The 18,124-nt window shown below is 28.9% G+C and overlaps 2 protein-coding genes across 6 annotated transcripts; one reads left to right on the top strand and one right to left on the bottom strand.

The window, feature by feature from the left end:
• Positions 1-129: 129 nt before the first annotated feature.
• Positions 130-9,719, bottom strand: LOC111029958 (helicase ARIP4). The gene is made up of 13 exons (XM_022309226.1): positions 8,908-9,719; positions 8,653-8,831; positions 7,858-8,586; positions 7,362-7,746; positions 6,778-7,286; positions 6,478-6,705; positions 2,963-5,569; positions 2,678-2,894; positions 2,009-2,484; positions 1,584-1,744; positions 1,356-1,516; positions 965-1,237; positions 130-892 (listed from the first exon to the last, which is right to left on the bottom strand). The coding sequence occupies exons 1-13, from the start codon at positions 9,296-9,298 to the stop codon at positions 474-476; spliced, it is 6,735 nt and encodes a 2,244-aa protein (XP_022164918.1). The 5' UTR covers positions 9,299-9,719; the 3' UTR covers positions 130-473.
• A 528-nt stretch (positions 9,720-10,247) lies between these two features.
• On the top strand, positions 10,248-18,124 carry LOC111029959 (probable tyrosine-protein kinase DDB_G0283397). Of its 5 annotated transcripts, XM_022309230.1 has the most exons (11): positions 10,249-10,570; positions 13,958-14,267; positions 14,436-14,484; positions 14,598-14,744; positions 14,894-14,976; positions 15,822-16,080; positions 16,166-16,382; positions 16,583-17,017; positions 17,081-17,200; positions 17,369-17,559; positions 17,620-18,124. In XM_022309230.1, exons 2-11 carry the CDS (start codon positions 13,972-13,974, stop codon positions 17,830-17,832), a joined length of 2,010 nt encoding a protein of 669 aa, XP_022164922.1. In that variant the 5' UTR covers positions 10,249-10,570; positions 13,958-13,971; the 3' UTR covers positions 17,833-18,124. The 5 variants fall into 5 exon arrangements, with proteins under 5 accessions (XP_022164923.1, XP_022164924.1, XP_022164922.1 ...); XM_022309227.1 differs by having other exon boundaries at positions 10,250-10,570; positions 16,583-17,200; XM_022309229.1 differs by lacking the exon at positions 10,249-10,570 and adding an exon at positions 10,699-10,993 and having other exon boundaries at positions 16,583-17,200.

The following is an 18,124-nucleotide window of genomic DNA, read 5'->3' as shown; positions in this document are numbered from 1 at the left end:
AAACATAATAAATATATTTTTTTAAATAACTTAGATCGATAATAAAAAAAAATTGTGTATAACAATGTCAACAAACATGAACTAAACAATAATATAAACATATTTAAAATATTAATAAGTCTATCATCAATTATTATTCTGCTACTCACACTGATAATCAAATTAATTTAGTGTTTTAAACATAATTTATAATTATTATAATATAATTTTGACGAAACAGGAACATGCAAGAAAAAAATGCTTGATAGTATAAATATCCAAAGTATAAATTTTAAATAGTTAAGGAAAATACTGACAAGTTATTTTTGCTCGAGTTTAAACGTTTTTCGCTCTTTTTTTTAATATAAAATGTTTGTACAAAATAACATACTTCGTTTAGGATTAAAATTTCTAATAATATACATAAAAAAAATTTACATTGTATGTACACATAAAACTAAGTTTGATAATAAAAACAATGAATTTTTATTGTATTATTGCGAAGAAGAGGGACGGTGATATTGTGGTGGATAATTATTATTATAAGATTGAGGCAACCTTGGGGGGTATTCATTTCTAACAGGATACTTATCAAATGATCTTGGATACTCAGGTGGATATCTAGGAGCATAACATGAACTGGCTGCTGAATCGGCCTGTACACCTATTTCAGATGATTTATGAGGTCGGTCAAATTTTGTTAATGTTATTGAAGAAGGTAATTTGGGAGGGTATGAAGACGATGGTATGGCAGGTGATACTGGCTGTGAAGCAGCAGCAGACGAATGAGTTTGTGGCATATATGAGGGAGATTGAACAGATCTTGACGGTGGTATATGTTTTGGAGTTATGGAAATGCTAGGATTATTTCTTAATAAATTTGAACGATTTCGTAATTGTTGCATAGAAGCATCTGAAAAATGAACACATACATTTTATAAAATAAATTAGATATTGTACATTATGAATAATATTAATTGCTAACCGCTTTTGGCTCCCGGATTAAAACTACTTTCTAGTGCCTGAGGCCTATTATATGTCATTGTAGAAGGATGAGTAGATTGTTGTTGTGGGATGAAAGGTTGGCTTGGTACTGCTGGATTATTAGGTTTATTGTTCGCTGCCGTACGGATGGCAATTATTTTTCCACTTTCCAACTGCATATAAATTCCTTTAGGACTTTTCAGTACCATCACTTTTTGACCAGCTTTCAGTACAATTGAACCACGATCACCAGCATTTGTTGGGATTACAACATCTTTAGAAATATTAAAGTATTAATTACACTGTTTTTAGAAACAAAAAATGCACAGTTTGCATTTTTGAAGTTATGAGTTCTAGAAAACAATTTAAATTCAAAAGTAATTATTAATTACCCAGTGGTAAAGTCATTTCTTGAGCACTCATTCCTTGTTTTTGCCAGACCTCAGCTGGTATCCATCTACGATTTAGGGCATTTCTGCTAGCCATTACCGCTGATGTATTAGACATTGATTGCATTGGACGTACACTAGCCATTGGTTTACCCATTTGATTTCTGTATAAAATAATTGCACTGTATAAGATGATTCAAAAATTATATAATTTAATATTTTTGTTCTGACCTATACAATGAAGATGTAGTATTTTGACCATAATATGAATACATGGGTCTGGTGTTTGCTTTTTTCTCCATTTCATAACTCCTTTTGGCTAATCTTTTTTCCGCCTGTGATAATTTTTTGTCTTTACGGTCCACAAACAATGATTCATGTTGAAATGGCTCCTAAACATTGTTAAGCAAAAAACATTATAAGTTACAGTCTATAATATAGTTGTATTTCAAGAAAATATCATTCTTAAGTTTTCTTTCCTTGTCTATCACATGAGTAAAGTACAACTAAAACATGTTGACTTAAATAATTATAAACTCATAAATAATTGAGTAGTGATTTTCAACAATTGTTGGCTATGTTATAAAAGGTGAGCAACAAAGATAATAATTTTTAGAGCAGTATTCTCTTCTAATATTTAGTTTTTAATAATTTACCTTGGTTAGCACAGAACTGAGATTTTCAACAATATATTTTACAACTACATCGTTATAACTATCTTTCAGTGATGAAAAATCTTTGATTGGTGTAGACTCTCCATCATCCCAACATAAATTAGTCACTTCTTTGATAGATAAATGGGCATCTGGATTGCATTCATCAACAACACGATCTGCCATTACCTGTTTATTAATCTGTCTATCATAGATTTTTTTTTCTAAACAATTATCAGTTACTAATCTGTATACAAAACATGGTTTTTGTTGACCATATCGGTAAACCCTGCATACAGCTTGAGTATCATGACAAGGATTCCATGATGCATCAAACACGATTACTCTATTTGCTCCAACAAGATTAATGCCCAATGATCCGGCACGTGTTGATACCAAAAACAAATGGACCGTATTACAGATGTTGAAATCATTGATCAACTTTTCACGTTCTGATGCTGAAGTACTGCCATCAAGACCTAATAATGATGAATAAATAAATAATGACAGTAAATATTAATTATCTTAATATTATAAAGGTAATATACTTTTTGATCTAAATTAAAATCTGCATCTAAAACATACCTATAAAATGTTTTGTGATAGTTGAGTTGTAATCTTTTATTTAAACTAAAACTAATAAAATATAAAATAAATGTATGTTTTACTTACGATAATAATCACAATTTCGACACCAATGTTCATCTTTTCCAGGGATTTTATTTCGTTGCAAAAATTCTTCTATCAAGTCTAATGTGAATAATGATTGACTAAATAATAAAACACGATCACCAATTCTAACAGATTCTTCAACAATAGCAAATAATAATGACATCTTTGCTGAAGCTTCAATCATACCAGGTACATAATCATTAAATAATTCAACCGCCTAAAAACCATTTCATTATAATGCAACAATTTATTAGATTGATAATTGGTAATTATGTAATAACTTACCCAATCATATGGTATTCCAGGTTCTTCCTTCCCACTTTTAATTAAAAGTGAAGGATTTTTTATTTCACCTTCCTCTAATGTTGATATTTTTGGATCCATGGTATCTTCTATAGATCTTGATTCTTTGTTTATAGAAAACGAGGTACTTTTATCATCGTGAGATTGATCAATGTCTGTATTATTGCCAGTTCCACCATATTCATATTTAGTTTTATTGTCTAATGAACGAAATGGTGGTAATGGATTTACATCTTGGCTGGTCATTGTGCAAGGAGCTGGATTCTTCCGTTCAGGTGGTTGATATGTACGTTCAGGTCCAGGAATGTTATCTAATATATCAGATATACTTCCCAATGGAGTACTAGTACTTGGAGTGTATGGAGGATACATAGATGAATAATTTGAATATCTCGAATAAGATTCATTAGAATTTGAAACATTGAAACGATTAGATTCTGAATACATTTTCACTTCATTTTGATTATGAGCTCCAGACATTAAACCAACCCCTCTTCCAGTAATCTGTTGTATATTTGATGCTCTTGGATACTGATTAGATTCAGGATCTGTCTTAGCACCTCCAGGTAACCCGGGTTTGACGTTAGATGGCAATGGTCCATAGACTGGTTGATATTCATTAATTTGATTGTTCAACATGCTCGGCGGCTCTAAAAGACCAAGCAAACTCTGTCCATCAGGCTGGCCTACCATAGCGTTATACAATAGTGCCTGTTCATTGGCATCAGTTGTTGAGTTGAGGACACTTAACATTGCCTGATCATTAGCTAACAACATTTCTTGGTCATGTAACATCTGATCGGTCAAAATATTAGGATTTTGAAATGAGGAGTCAGGTAACATAGTTCCATAATTATGATTCTGATTAGTTATATGTTGATTGGGTTCTAACATATAATTGTTATAGCTGTTATTTGAATTATCAGTGTTCATAAATGGTTCCCTTATTGGAATCTGGACACGGTTATCTGAATTTTGATACTGCTGTTGTTCTTGATTATGTTGATGATGGTGTTGTTGTTGTTGTTGCTGTTGTTGTTGTTGCTGTTGTTGTTGTTGCTGCTGCTGTTGCTGTTGTTGGTGTTGTAGTTGTTGTTGCTGCTGATTGACAAATGTTTGATTGATTTCTTGATGTTCGTGTGATACAGTCATTGAATGAGTATGTTGAGCCCCTTGGCTACTTGTTATTTGTCCTGGGTTATTAGTATCACACAACAACAATCCTTGGTTTCTAACCCCTTGGTTAACAGGATTACTAGTCATTAACCTTGGATTATCAATTAATTGATGATTTGTTACTCGATTTTGAATAGATTGATGGCTCAATGTGCTTTGATTACTCAAACTATTATTAATATTCTGTGAATTGATGTTGGTTGGAATAGAATTTTGCACACGTTGATGATTCAAGTTGGTTTTCTGATGATTTGTCATAATTCGATTGCTGTCAAATAAACCCTCAAAACTAACAGTCATACCAGTGCCATTGTCATTTCCCTGCTTTATCAAGCTACTCCCATAAATACCTTTATTGCTTTCTGTTAAAGATGCATGGCTATTACTAAAATGAATATCTTCATTATTTCTTGAAGAGCTTCCAAATAATCCTTTATTAGTATTTGCTAGAACATCTTGATTGTTCGTAAACAATCCTTGATTGCTATTAGAAAGAACTTCTTGGCTATTTCCTTGGTTAAATGCTTGGCTAAATGATATTTCTTTAGAATTAGATATTACTTGTTGATTTTTTAAGTTGCTATCATTATCGTTACAATTATTATCAACATGTATTCCTGAATTGGCTACAACCATAGATTGATTTTTTTGGATTTGTTTATTATTTATGGTAGGTTTTCGATTTCGGACATTTTTTGGTTTTTGTTTTGACATTGACATTTGATCAATATTATCTGATTGCAATCCTGGAATGTTTGAAATACTTTGACAAGGTATAATCTCTTGACTTATTCCCAAAGTTGGAAAATGACCTTGGTTCACTTTTTGAACATCTGGGGAGAAACCTTGGTTTACTTTATGGACATCTGGAGAAAAACCTTGGTTTACTTTTTGGACATCTGGAGAAAAACCTTGGTTAGATAATGGTTGTTCAGATTCCTGTGTTCCTTGTGTAGTATCTTGATTAAATCCACGATTTTGATAAAGATTTTGATCATTTGAACCACTAAAACTGGTTTCTTCATAGTTTTGATAACTTGGCTCACTCTTTACCATTCTAATTTCTCCAACTTCTAGTCTAGGGTCTTGAGGGTATGGATATTGATTTTTTGTTTCTGAACCTTGATTAGATTGATAATATTCAGAGTTACCACGGTAAAAATGTCCTCCTTCTTTCCAATAAGAAGAATCATAGTTTTGATTATAATTATTCAATTGTTGATTTGTGAAATTCCCCTGACTTCCATAATGTTGAGGTTGTGAGGAAAAATCTTCATACTGATTAGATTGTATAGATTGTGGAACAGTTGAGGTATTGTGATTATGAGTAGTAGGAGTAATAAGTTGATTATTACTTGTATTTGGCATAACTGTTGCTACAGCCGGGGTTTTCATTTGATCTTTTTTTATGTTCTGAAATGAATTTGAATAAAATATTCATTAAAAAAAGGGAAAATGCCTAAAAATATCATGTTTTGGGAAAATATTTCTAACTTAAAAAAATAAAGCATTATTTTCATCAAGATGATAAAAATATTTTTTTATATTTTTATATACTTTTTTATTGTAAGAACATAAAATATAGTATAACAACAACAAAGATATAGAATGTCCTTTTTGTAAAATTATCTACTGAAATCTTTCCAAATAAATCTATAATTGTTATTAATTTTGTTTAAAATAATGTTTATTAATATTAACCAAGTAAGAAAAGTAAATTTTAATTTCAAAGAAAATGTGTCATCAGCACATTTTGGACCAAATATTAAAAATATATTTTCTGTGATTTATAAAAATAACTAAAATGAGTATGACAGCGAGAGAGTTTAGGAGGCTGCAGCTCTCCTAACAATTTTTGAAAAATTCTTAAATTGAATTATTCTCAAATCAGCATACCAAACTTATAAGAGATCTTAATTAACAAGCAAAAAAAATTATTATTTACCATAAATCAAAATGCCAAACATAAAAATACATTTTAGGATGATTTTTTGAAGATATATGCCACATAATTTGTAAGCAATGTGGATTAGGACTAAATATTTTATTTTCAATTTTAACTGTTTAAAATATTATTTTTTAAATTTTTGAATGACTAGACAATTGTTTTTTTAGAGGTGGTGGTGGGGAGATTTGATTGAGATTATTTCTAATCTATGTATTTCTTGAAAAAATTTAAAAATACTTGTTCATCAATAATTTTTATACTTGCATTTAACTAATGATGAAAATATTTTTTTTAGGCTTTGAAAATAATTTTCTCTAAAAATGTTTGTTAAATATAACTGATGTTATGTAACTGAATATTATGTACAAAATACCTTGCGATTTGGATTGTTTTTTAATTCTTTAGAATTAGGATTTATTCCTCCTCCTTTTGGCCACCGGTTTCTAGATCGTTTAGATGCTGCAGATGGAGAAGTTGCTGGGGTAGGCCCTAATGGTGTACCCAAAGGTGTACTAGCTTCTTCTAGATCTAAATCAATTTCAGCTTCATCCAATGAGCGTTTTTTCAAAAAGTAATATAGAATGTCAGGATGATTCCAGATCTAAACATGGAAAATAAATATGAATGATAAAACATTTACTTAAGTTAAATATTATTGTTTTAAACAACTTACTTTACAACAAACTGCAAATGCTTTCAATGGATTAGGTACAGCTTTTTTTCGTACAACTTCATTCATGAATCGATCATATAGCAATCGTTGTAATGGAGTCATACGAACAAGTAAAACAAATTCTTCTTTTTGTGGTAGTGTTTTTTCTAATACAGAATGACTTCTTCGTTGAACAAACCCTTCCAGAAGAGAATGTAAAACATGGGCTCTGTGTCTCATCAACCTAATATCTTGAGGTGTACTGTCAATACATTGACCATTTTGAATAGGTCTTTCAAACATGTTACTGAATTCAGTTTTTGTTCCCAAGTAATTTGGACGAACAAAATCTACCATACACCAATATTCTAATAAGTTATTTTGTAATGGATATCCAGTTAACACTACACGTCGACGACTCTCAATCTCTTTAAGAGATTGTGAAGTTGAAGCATGGCTATTTTTGATTCTATGCCCTTCATCACAAATCACTAAATCTGGTCCAGGTTTTACTAATGCATCTCTCATTTCTAACAAAAACAAAAAATAAAATAATTAAATGTTTTTATCAAAATTATTTAACCATATGTAAATTAAATGTTTACCATCAAGCAACGGTTTGTTTTTTTCATCATAAAAATCGTCATCAACTTGTTTTTTATTTCGTTTCTTTCTTGGTTTCCTAGAAGTTAACTGTCTGTAAAGCTCATAGCCCATTAGTAGGACACCACCTTCAACTCGCCAGTTTTCAATGACTTTTCCTCTTGCTGATATAGTCTTATGGAAGTCATTAAGAACAAATAAAGGGAACTGTCTATAAATAATATCACCACTATTTGTTGTATTTTCTGAAGAATTCTTAGGATCATCGGGTAATGGAAGCCACATATTAAATTCAGCCATCCAATTTTGTAAAGTATTTATAGGCATAATACACAACACATGTTTTGCTGGTGTGTGTCTTAAAAAAACATCACAAAATGAAACAACCTATAAGAATAAAATTTAAGTAATTTCAAAAAATAATAAATGGAAAACTACATTTTTAGAAATTAGAAAATATTTATAAAAAAAGCAAATTTAAAAATACTTATAAATTACCTGTAGTGTTTTGCCTAACCCCATAGAATGGGCAAGTATGCACCCAAATCCTTTAGAAGATTTAAACCTTTCAAGAGATTCAACCACATTATCAAACAAAAATCTTACACCTCCAATTTGGTGAGGTTTGATAATACGTGCAATTTGAGGAGCTAAGAAAACATCTGGCTCATTATCTGGATGGCCAACATTTATGAGAACTCGTCCAGACTCATCTGGTAGATTATAAGCATCGTTTGTGTGCATACCACTATTGTGTGTATCATCATCTGCTATATTATCTTCTTCTTCTTCATCACCAGATATTAATATACAATCATCATCTGAGCTTTGAGGTTTTTGTTCTACTTCCTCTTCACTTTCACTACTTATAGTTACAACCTCAGCTACTTTTGCTGGTTTTATTGGAGCAATTGAAACAGAAGACGTTACCATGTGTGGTTCACTAACATCTCCAAGTTTTGAAGCAATAGATGATAGTTTATCAATTTCATTGCATTCTTTTGAAGCGTCTGGTTGATTTTTTAATATTTCTAACATTTTTTTATTAAATATCTGTGGCGATCCGGAATCAGTAGAAATCACAATTGTATTAGGTTTAGGTTGGGCTTGTGGTTCAGTAGGTACAGAACTTTTTTTAATTAATGATGTAGTTCCTCCTTGAAGCAAAGACATAACACGATCCTGAGCTTTAGAATTTTGTCTATTGATCGCAATTTGTTTTTGGACCTAATATTTAAAAATAATTAATTAACTAAAAAGTATTGTTCAAAATAAACCATCTATTTTACTTACGTCTCTAATAATACGTTGTTGCTCTTGAACTCGCCGTAATCTTTCCATTTCTTGTCTTTGTGCAGCCAAGGTCGATTCATCTAATTTTGTTTCATCCATTACCTCACGAATATTTCGTCTTAAATTGGTTGGTCGTTTTTCAGATGTAGATTGATTATCTGGATCTTCATCACTGGTTCCTGGAAATAAATACAAATTAAAAAATATTTATAACCAATAAACATACATACACATAATATAAATATAGGTACATACTTTCTTCATTCATTTTGGCTTTTTTCGGGGTTTGATCATCTTCTTCTTCGCCAGATTTCCGCTTGGAGTTAGCTTCAATTTCTTCATCAGTTTGTTCTTTGTTATTGCTCTCATTTTCTGATTCATTTTCAATGTGTTCTGATTCTAATTTGACTTCAACATTTTCATCAACTGTAGTTGGAATAGCAGATATTTCGGAATTATCTGAAGTCTTGGAAATTGCTGCTGTCTTGTTAGTATCTTCTTCACTGCCACTAAAATCATCTTCATCGCTACAGTCATCATCTTCTTCTTCTTCATTTTCTATAGCCTTAGGCAGTGGCTTTTCTTCAGGTGGTTGAACCCTTTGAACAGTTAAATTCGCGTATCGTGATAAATTAAATTGATCCATTTGAAAATCACTGTACTAATGCCAATTCCATGATAATTTATTCTAAAACTGTTCATTCGCGTCAAACAATATCACTACTATATACTAAGGTTAGTATACTATATACTAACAAACATTGAATAGTCGAGTACGAATACCTATTAGATAGATAGATAATAATAAAATAATAATATTATCAAAACAACAAGACGATTTCTTCTCTGGTCCCTATCATTATACTCGACCAGGACACACGGCGTTTGAGATTAAAATATAAGTACCGTAAACCGTCGAAATATCGTCGACCGTTCAAAAATGTCTCTTGAAATCGATACGAAAATCACGACGGTCTTTAAATATGTTAACTAATTTCAACAATATTATTATTATTACGTCCGTCCATTTTCTTCTACATTCGATACATTTTTTGGAAAACATTAATCTCCGGGCAACTACAGTGTGGGTGAACAGGTATTATTCCCGCCCCTAATTGTTTTCTTTATGATTACATACTATCTATTGCGCGACGCGGCTGTCGGGATTCAGGAACCTATGGGTTTAAAATAATAATTTTACTGTCTTTTAAGGAATATTAATTTCAAAAAAAATTCCTTAAGCCAATTTTGGCACCATATATTATATTATAATCTTTACAACGATGAGGGGAATTTAATATAATTCCGGGATGCACATACAACGTGAAGTTGGTGAGGGACGGGTCGTTTATTCTTTTGGTTTCGGTCCAGGCCCTAGGGCTCATGCGCTCCATGGGGCGCTATTAATGGTCTAAACCACCGACACCCGTGACCATTAATATTCGATTTCAAAATGTCAAATTTTCGAAATGATTTCGGAAATGGGTGATTTTCTCTGAATAAGGAATCGAAATTCACAAAAAAAGGGAAAGCTTGTGACAAGTTAAGTCTGGTAACATTGGCTACACTGCAATGTTGACATGAATGAAGTATCGAAAAGTGTGTATGCGTAAAAAATTTAACAAGTTATGAGAAATGAGATTTAATTAGCTCTTATCTGGTTTTCTAGACAATTTTCATTAATTTGTAATTTTTTGTGTTTTGCAGTGTACATCTACCTTATTCGTTTTTAAAGGTTTTTCCATTTTTTCCATCAGTAGTGCAGGCAATTGTGTGACATTTATTAACTAACCGTTTTGTGTGATTGTATATATTTAATTGTACTATTTAATTTGACTTCAGCATAATTAAGCTACCTAGTTGGCATTATAAAATTAGTAAGATTCTTAGAATGGACGTGGAATCAACAGAAAATCCAGTAAGTCAATTCTATATTTTTGATATACGTATTTTTTTATACTGCACTATTTACCAGTTAAAATATAATAACCACTATTCATCGATATAAACAAAAACATTAATGATAAAGATATGATTGGTGAATGTCTATTAGTAGTTAAGTAGATATAAGCCTAATCAATACTTAAAATATTGTTAAATCTCTTTTGCAGATATTGTGAATATTATTTATTAGGCTCTCAATTCATGCCAAAGGATTATGTATAATTATTGTTTTTTTTAAAAAAATTTAAAGAAAGTCATTGTTACTAATGTTACTTCACACTTTTAAGGAACCTCTATTTTTAAATAAAATGAGTCATTCTAATCTTTTTTTAAAATATTTTGTTATTTTGTAAGAAAATACATTTATAATTACACTATCATGCTAATATTCAAGTATGTAAGTATTAGAGTTAAATTTGTAAACAACATACCCTTGATGAAAAAAAAATAAACATTTATACTCAAAATAAAGACTCACATTACTTTCAAAAATTGCAATTCATTAAAATAAATTTTAAATTGTTATCAATTTTTGGTTTTTGTTTTCTACAATTAATGTTTTATAAGCATTAAATAATATTTTTAAAACAATAAATGTTAGTTACCTTGGATTTGTTTAATAAATCAGATACTTGAAACTTCACAACATTTTTAATTTGTTTTTGAAATTATTCAAAATTATCACTTACCTAATTATTAAATACAATTAACAAGTTTTTGTGACTTTTGCTTTAATGAGTAACTTACCTTATCTCTGAACATTTGAAGTGTAAAATAAATAATTTTTCAAATTTGATATGTTATTAACTAATTATAATTCATTAAGTTAATTTAGTAGCACTATTATATTTTTAGATAGAAGTATATAACATTATATTACTTAGTGGCACTTATCTTAAGTGGGAAGTATATTCCAGTAGTTTTCCTGGGACACTATTTACCTTGCTATTTACTAAACATTTAAATATATAGGTATGTATATGCACACATCTATTCATTTTCTTATTATTACCTCTACAAAAACTTCAAAAAATCCAGTTTTTGACAAACTTTTTTTTTTTTGTTATTCCTAGAATTAAATGTATTTTGTGTGGGATTTCATGCAAATTCTTATTTTTTTGCATATTTAATGGTTATTGCATACCAATTTGTGTATATTTTGACCAAATTCAAAAAATATTGCATGTTAAAATGAAAATTAAAAATTATATAAAATAATAGCATTTTTTTACCATACCTATTACACAGTTTAAAGATCTTAACTCGCATATTTGTTGCATATTTTTACTGCATATTATATGGCATATTCTGACGCTTTAGTTCATACAAATTTGTGCTCCAGTTATTACTCAAAAATAAATAACAGAAGCTTGAAATGTTTATCAATACAGTTGAACCTCCATTATACTAACCTTTTATTATCCAAGTTCTTTGTTATAAGAATTTTGTCAAAAAATATCATAAATATTTGTTTCTATGTACCTACTTTGTAATTATATATTTCTAATATGATTCCAGTACTTTAACTAAGTGCGGTTCCAATTAGTTCGGATAATCGAGGTTCTACTTTTTTTTGGTATAAGCATTTACTAGCTAAAAATATTTTGGCCCCTTTTGGCTATTCATATGCATTTTACATTGTTGACTTTGTTTTTAGTTCTCTTTAGTTTATGTATGATACATTAAAATTTTTAGTTGGTAAAGCTCGAAAATGAAGTACAAAATTCTTTATAAGTTGTCACATACTAAAAATACATAGTCTAAATAATTTCTTCAATCGTTCATTACAGTTAACTACTCATTAATGAGGTGCACTTAGCACCTATTGTATAGTAGAGCGGTACTTTTAGGTATCAAATGACAAATCTAATAACATTTTTCCCAGTTTACAGTATAGGATATAAAATTAAAATTAAATACAAATCTTTTATAAAATTGCAGAGTCTCCCATTTTTATAAAGTAGACTAAGGGTCTAACTTAGCTCAGAACTAAAGCCCATTAAAAATTACAACTATTGTTCAACAGAATTATGCAATTTTGTTGTATAATTTATCTATTATTATTTTATGTATAACTAAGTACCCTCATTAAATACAAATAATTAACCCAAAATAAATTATTTATAATTTTTAAAGCTAATTGCCCTTGTCTCAAAAGCTATAGACCAATAAAAAAAAATTATAATTTGCTTAATGTTAGGTGTTAGGTGTGTAAAAATTGATTTTGAATAAATAATAAAGTAGTTAAGACGTTTAATAAAATAATTAATAAGGTTTATTTTGAATTTATTTTTAATATTCAGAGGTATTAAAATTCTCAGAAGTATATTTTGGCTTAAAATGTGAAATAAAAAATGTATGCTATTTTTCGCAAAAGTAAATTAGGTACTTAAATTATATTCAAAATGTAATTTTTTTTAAAAATGTTTTGTAATGAATTCATCTTGACTAAATGTATAAAATAATTATTTTCAAAAACATTATGCCTACACGTTTTATTATAAAAACTATATTTTTTAATATAATATTTACTACATTTTAAGGTGGAATAATGTGTTAACCTCGAAACAATAAATAAGTAAATGCTATAAATATTGCAACTACTTTTTGTAGTAATGGTTGAAGTACATTTTACTTACTAACATTTTATTGGCTAGATAAATTAATTATAGCTATTTATGCATAAAAAACCTTGTGTATAATATCTTCAAATTGCTTAATGATTTTCAGTCTTCAGGCATATTTGAAATCAAATAAAGAAAAAAATATTTAGATTTTTTGAAAACATAAAATTAAAAGTATATGCCTATATTTTGAATTTTGATTCATAAATGCTGAATTAAAAATTATAATTAAATTACTGTATTTTTATTGTTATTGACCTTATATTAATTAGGTACCTATCTAAAAATTATATTATTATTGAGATGCTAGTATGAAATTTTTTATCTTTTGATAAGCTATTTTGTTCATTCTTTGTTTGAAAGTTAAGTTTTAAATTTTAGGTACTTTTCTTTCATATCTATATAACATATTTTTAACTAAATGCATTGGTTAATAGTTAATTATTTTCCCAAATATTTCCAAAATTCTTTTAAAAAATGTAGTATTTTTCTTCAACAGAAAATCTTTTTTCATTGGTCTTTTTGAGGATTAAAAGTAGGAAGTCTTACGGGCATTTTTATATTATAATTTTTAACAATTGTTTTTTGTTCTAAATCTTATTTTAATTTCAGTGTTCTGTTATTTATACCTCACAAACTTGCTTACATGTATTTTTATCTTATGAATCTTAGCAGTTGCCATTATAAATAATCATATGTGTCAATTAAAATGACTCATTGTTTATTAACCTTTTCAGGTTATCAAAATGTTATGACAAATTACGTGACTACTATGGAAGAGAAGGTTGAGTTCCAACTTAAAGAAGGATGTCGATTAAAAGGCAACTCTTGTTGTGCTCTTAAGCATGCTGTGCGTTCACTCACAAATCTAGATGATTTTGTTAGTGAGCGTATTGGTGAAGGTTTCTTCTCTGAAGTATACCGTGTTACTCACCGAAACACTGGAAAAGTAATGGTACTCAAAATGAATATTAAACAATCTAATCGATTCAATATGCTAAAAGAAGTGCAACTTATGAACAAGCTTTCACATCCTAACATACTTGGGTATGAAAATTAAGATTGATATAGTTAAACTTTTTTTTTATTTTAAACTTCCAACTTCGCTATTTCTATTATCCTGTTTTTGTGAACAAGCGGCATATCAATAACTATTTCATATTATCTTATTACTTTGTCTATTTTTATCTATTTATTTGATTATTGTTGTTTTAGATTTGAAGGTGCTTGTGTATATAAAGGACAACTCCATGCATTAACTGAGGTAATTATAATACTGTTGTATTGGATGTATATTTATGATGTACAATATTACATTTTTTAAATTACTCATTTAAGTATTAAGAACTTTTTTATAATAAATTGTACTTTTATTAGTATATCAATGGTGGAAGTTTAGAACAATTAATTGAATCTGATATTGAACTTTCATTTAAAGTAAGAATGAAAATAAGTCTTGATATTGCAAGGGGCATGAAGTATCTTCATTCAAGAGACATATTTCATCGTGATTTAACTTCCAAAGTAAATATAAACTTACCTAATTTGTCTAAATTATAAATAATGAACTTCTTTTAGAACTTACTCTAAAATTATTGTGTAGTACTACTTAATATTATTATTTAAATTAAATATACCAAGTATGATAATATTCAACAATTTACAAATTTTAGAATGTTTTAATTAAAAAAAATGAATCAACTGAAGATCTGACTGCTGTTGTAGCCGATTTTGGTTTAGCTGCAAAAATACCAAAGTGAGTATACTTGGTATATATTTAGTTATAATTTTATTATGCATTTAATTTCTTTGAATATGTATATTATTAAATTTAAATTTATTAATATTCTTATTCTAATATAAGATATAAATATTTTATTATTTAACGTCTTAAATTATACACTACGTAAGCTATAAAATAAACCTATAATGTGGCATAAATGTAGTATGCCAAAATAATTTTTTTCATCCAAATTTGTAATTATTTCATGTCAAATAAAATATTTTTTACTTTAATTCTTAAAGATTAGATGGAAATCTCTAAAACTAACTTAGGAAAAATATAGTTAACAAAATTACACAATATGGTTGAATAAATAATTGAATCTTAAGTTGTATGTTAATGTAATGCACAAAAAGGTCTTACAAGAAAAAATTGAAAATTTTATTATAATAAACAAATGTGGATGAAAATAGCATATTTGTAAAATTATTCTATGTGATAAGGTATTTCAAATAATAGGTACATAAACAAACAATAATGATTTTTTGAATTTCATCAAAATAACTTTTATTCATTTTACTAAAAATATAATATAATGATGTATGAATGTAAAGATAATTAAATTTTAAATTGTATATTGTTTTTTGTGAATTTTCAATGTACATATGTATCTTAAGAACATTTTATTTTAAGTTCGTTTTTATAGAAATCAAAATTTAATTAGAATACATTAAGAGGTATTTTACTTGCCAATTAACCATAATTAATTTCTTAGCATATCTTGTTCATTAATTATTTAGTTTATTAATCATGATTATTTTCAGAGCATAAAATAAAATTATTGTTTTCTAAATAACTTATTTTTGTATATTTATTAGGAAAGGACAAAGGTTACAGCAAGTTGGATCACCTTGGTGGATGTCGCCAGAATGTGTTAAGGGCAATGTATATAATGAAAGCAGTGATGTTTTTAGTTATGGAATTGTGTTATGTGAAATTATTGCCAGAGTGAAAGCAGATCCAGATATTTTACCTAGAACACAAAATTTTGGCCTAGATTATATAGCTTTTGTTGAGTTATGTTCATCTTGTCCTCCACCAACTATGTTTCTCAAATTAGCATTTTCTTGTTGCCATGTAAGATTGTTATCATTATACTTAAAATGTATTATATTCATAAATTGTAATTTATAAATTTTTATAAATTTTATTTGTCGTACAGTTGGATGCTAAATCACGTCCAACATTTAAAGAAATTGTTCAACAACTAGAAGAAGCAATTGCTTTTCCACTTAACGTAAATTCAAATTTATCTGGATCAAGGAGATGTCCAGTTGTTACAACTCGGTCAAATCCTTGCTCAACAGCGATGGTCGAAGCACGAAGTGAAGAGTTCCTGCTGCAAAATAATGGACCTGAGGAAAACAATCACAAAAAATGTAGTTACAAATACACAATTTCATTGTTTGATATTTTTTATTCATTGCACCTCCTAATTTCAATTAGATTCAAATGTTCATTAAACATTAAACTGTACTATTATGTCCATTTTACTTAAAATATTTAACATTTATAATAATACCATGTAAATAATCTTCAACTATATAATAATATTAATCTTAATTTTTGTTTGATATAGTGTGTCATAGTAGATCATTGTCAGAAGATGAAGGTATATTGGCTTTTCCAGCACATACGGCTCCATCAGACAAAGCACGGTGTCATTTTGTTCAACCTCTACGTTATGTGGGTGAAAGTATGTGTCGTCAAGATCCTCATTATAAGCCTTGCCCGTCCAAATCCAATCCCTTTCATAAATTGGATGCAAAGTTTCAAGGCGTTCGAAAAATACTTGCTTCAACAAATGGTTCAGATTTATTTTCTTCGTGTTGTGAATTACCATCACCTGGATACGTGGAGCTGGATAGACGGTGTTCTTTAAGTGTATCAAGTGGTGGTACACTTATTGCTGACTCATCTACACCTAAAGGAAAACATAGAAGCATTGATAAGTCTTCAAAAAAATGTTGCTCTACATCTTTACCATCATCTCCACTAATGCCTAGAACTAACGGTAGACGGTGGATGTCATTAACAAATATAGAGAATACTACTAAAACATTTCCTACTGTAACAGTTGATTCGTGTTGGACCGATCTCACAATTCCTGTTAATTCTGGTGTAGCTAATCTAAGACGGAGAGGCTCATGCGAATCCGGCTTCTATAGTAGTGTTTGTGATGATTTTTGTTTACCAGGTAATGATATATTTTATAAACAATTTTTAATTTTTAACTAATTCATGGTTCTAATTTTAAGAATATTAAGACACTTTTAAAATAACAGTTGTATGTGCTCGATTATTTTCTTGCTGTCTGGGTAGCAAACAAAAGCGAGATCAATATTAATGAACGACATTTTGGCAGGACTTGAGTGCCAGCATGCAACTAATGCTTCATCAGTGACATTGTCATCTGGTTCAGCTACATCATCATTGTTCCTTGACTCCACTGGTGATGAACACCATCTTAGACCTGGCGGCTATTGTTTTCTACACAATAATACGCATCATAGTTCAGATGACTTATCAACGTGTAATGAATGGGAAAACCATCAAGTAAATATAAAAAACAAAATTTTTAATTTGTTCACTTCACATAGTTAATATTTATTTCAGAAGACTAGACATATAAGTAAAATCGTTGAGTATTTTGAAGAAAAACAAAGCCAACGGGAGACACAACCCTCCATACGACCAAGGCGTTCAGGTCTTGTGTCTGGAGTATTACGACGTGCAACAAACACAACTAGTCCAAATGTCTGTGGCAAACGTATTTTGGTTTGTGAAGGAGCTGTAAGGTCAAAACTAAAGCTTTTTGATAGAAAATAAAATTTCTATTCAGGGTGCTACTTACCATTAAAATTTTTTTTTATTATTTTTTTTTTTTTTATGGTTGGTTGTTTTCTAAAATTTGTTCCATCTAGTCATAGGTACTACAAAATGCCAAAACAGTATAATGTATATTAAAACCATAACAATAATATTTATTTACAATAGTTGCCATTTGTTTCTTATTTTTGGTAAGCATGAGGGGGTTTAAATGTGTATAGAAGTTATATATGTAATTTTTTGTTTTGTTTTTTTTTTTTTTAATATTTTATTCAGGGAACTATTATATAAT

The sequence above is a fragment of the Myzus persicae genome, unplaced genomic scaffold (assembly GCF_001856785.1).
Source record: "Myzus persicae strain clone G006 unplaced genomic scaffold, MPER_G0061.0, whole genome shotgun sequence".
Classification (NCBI taxonomy): domain Eukaryota; kingdom Metazoa; phylum Arthropoda; class Insecta; order Hemiptera; family Aphididae; genus Myzus; species Myzus persicae.
This window is presented reverse-complemented; position numbering and strand designations above follow the sequence as displayed.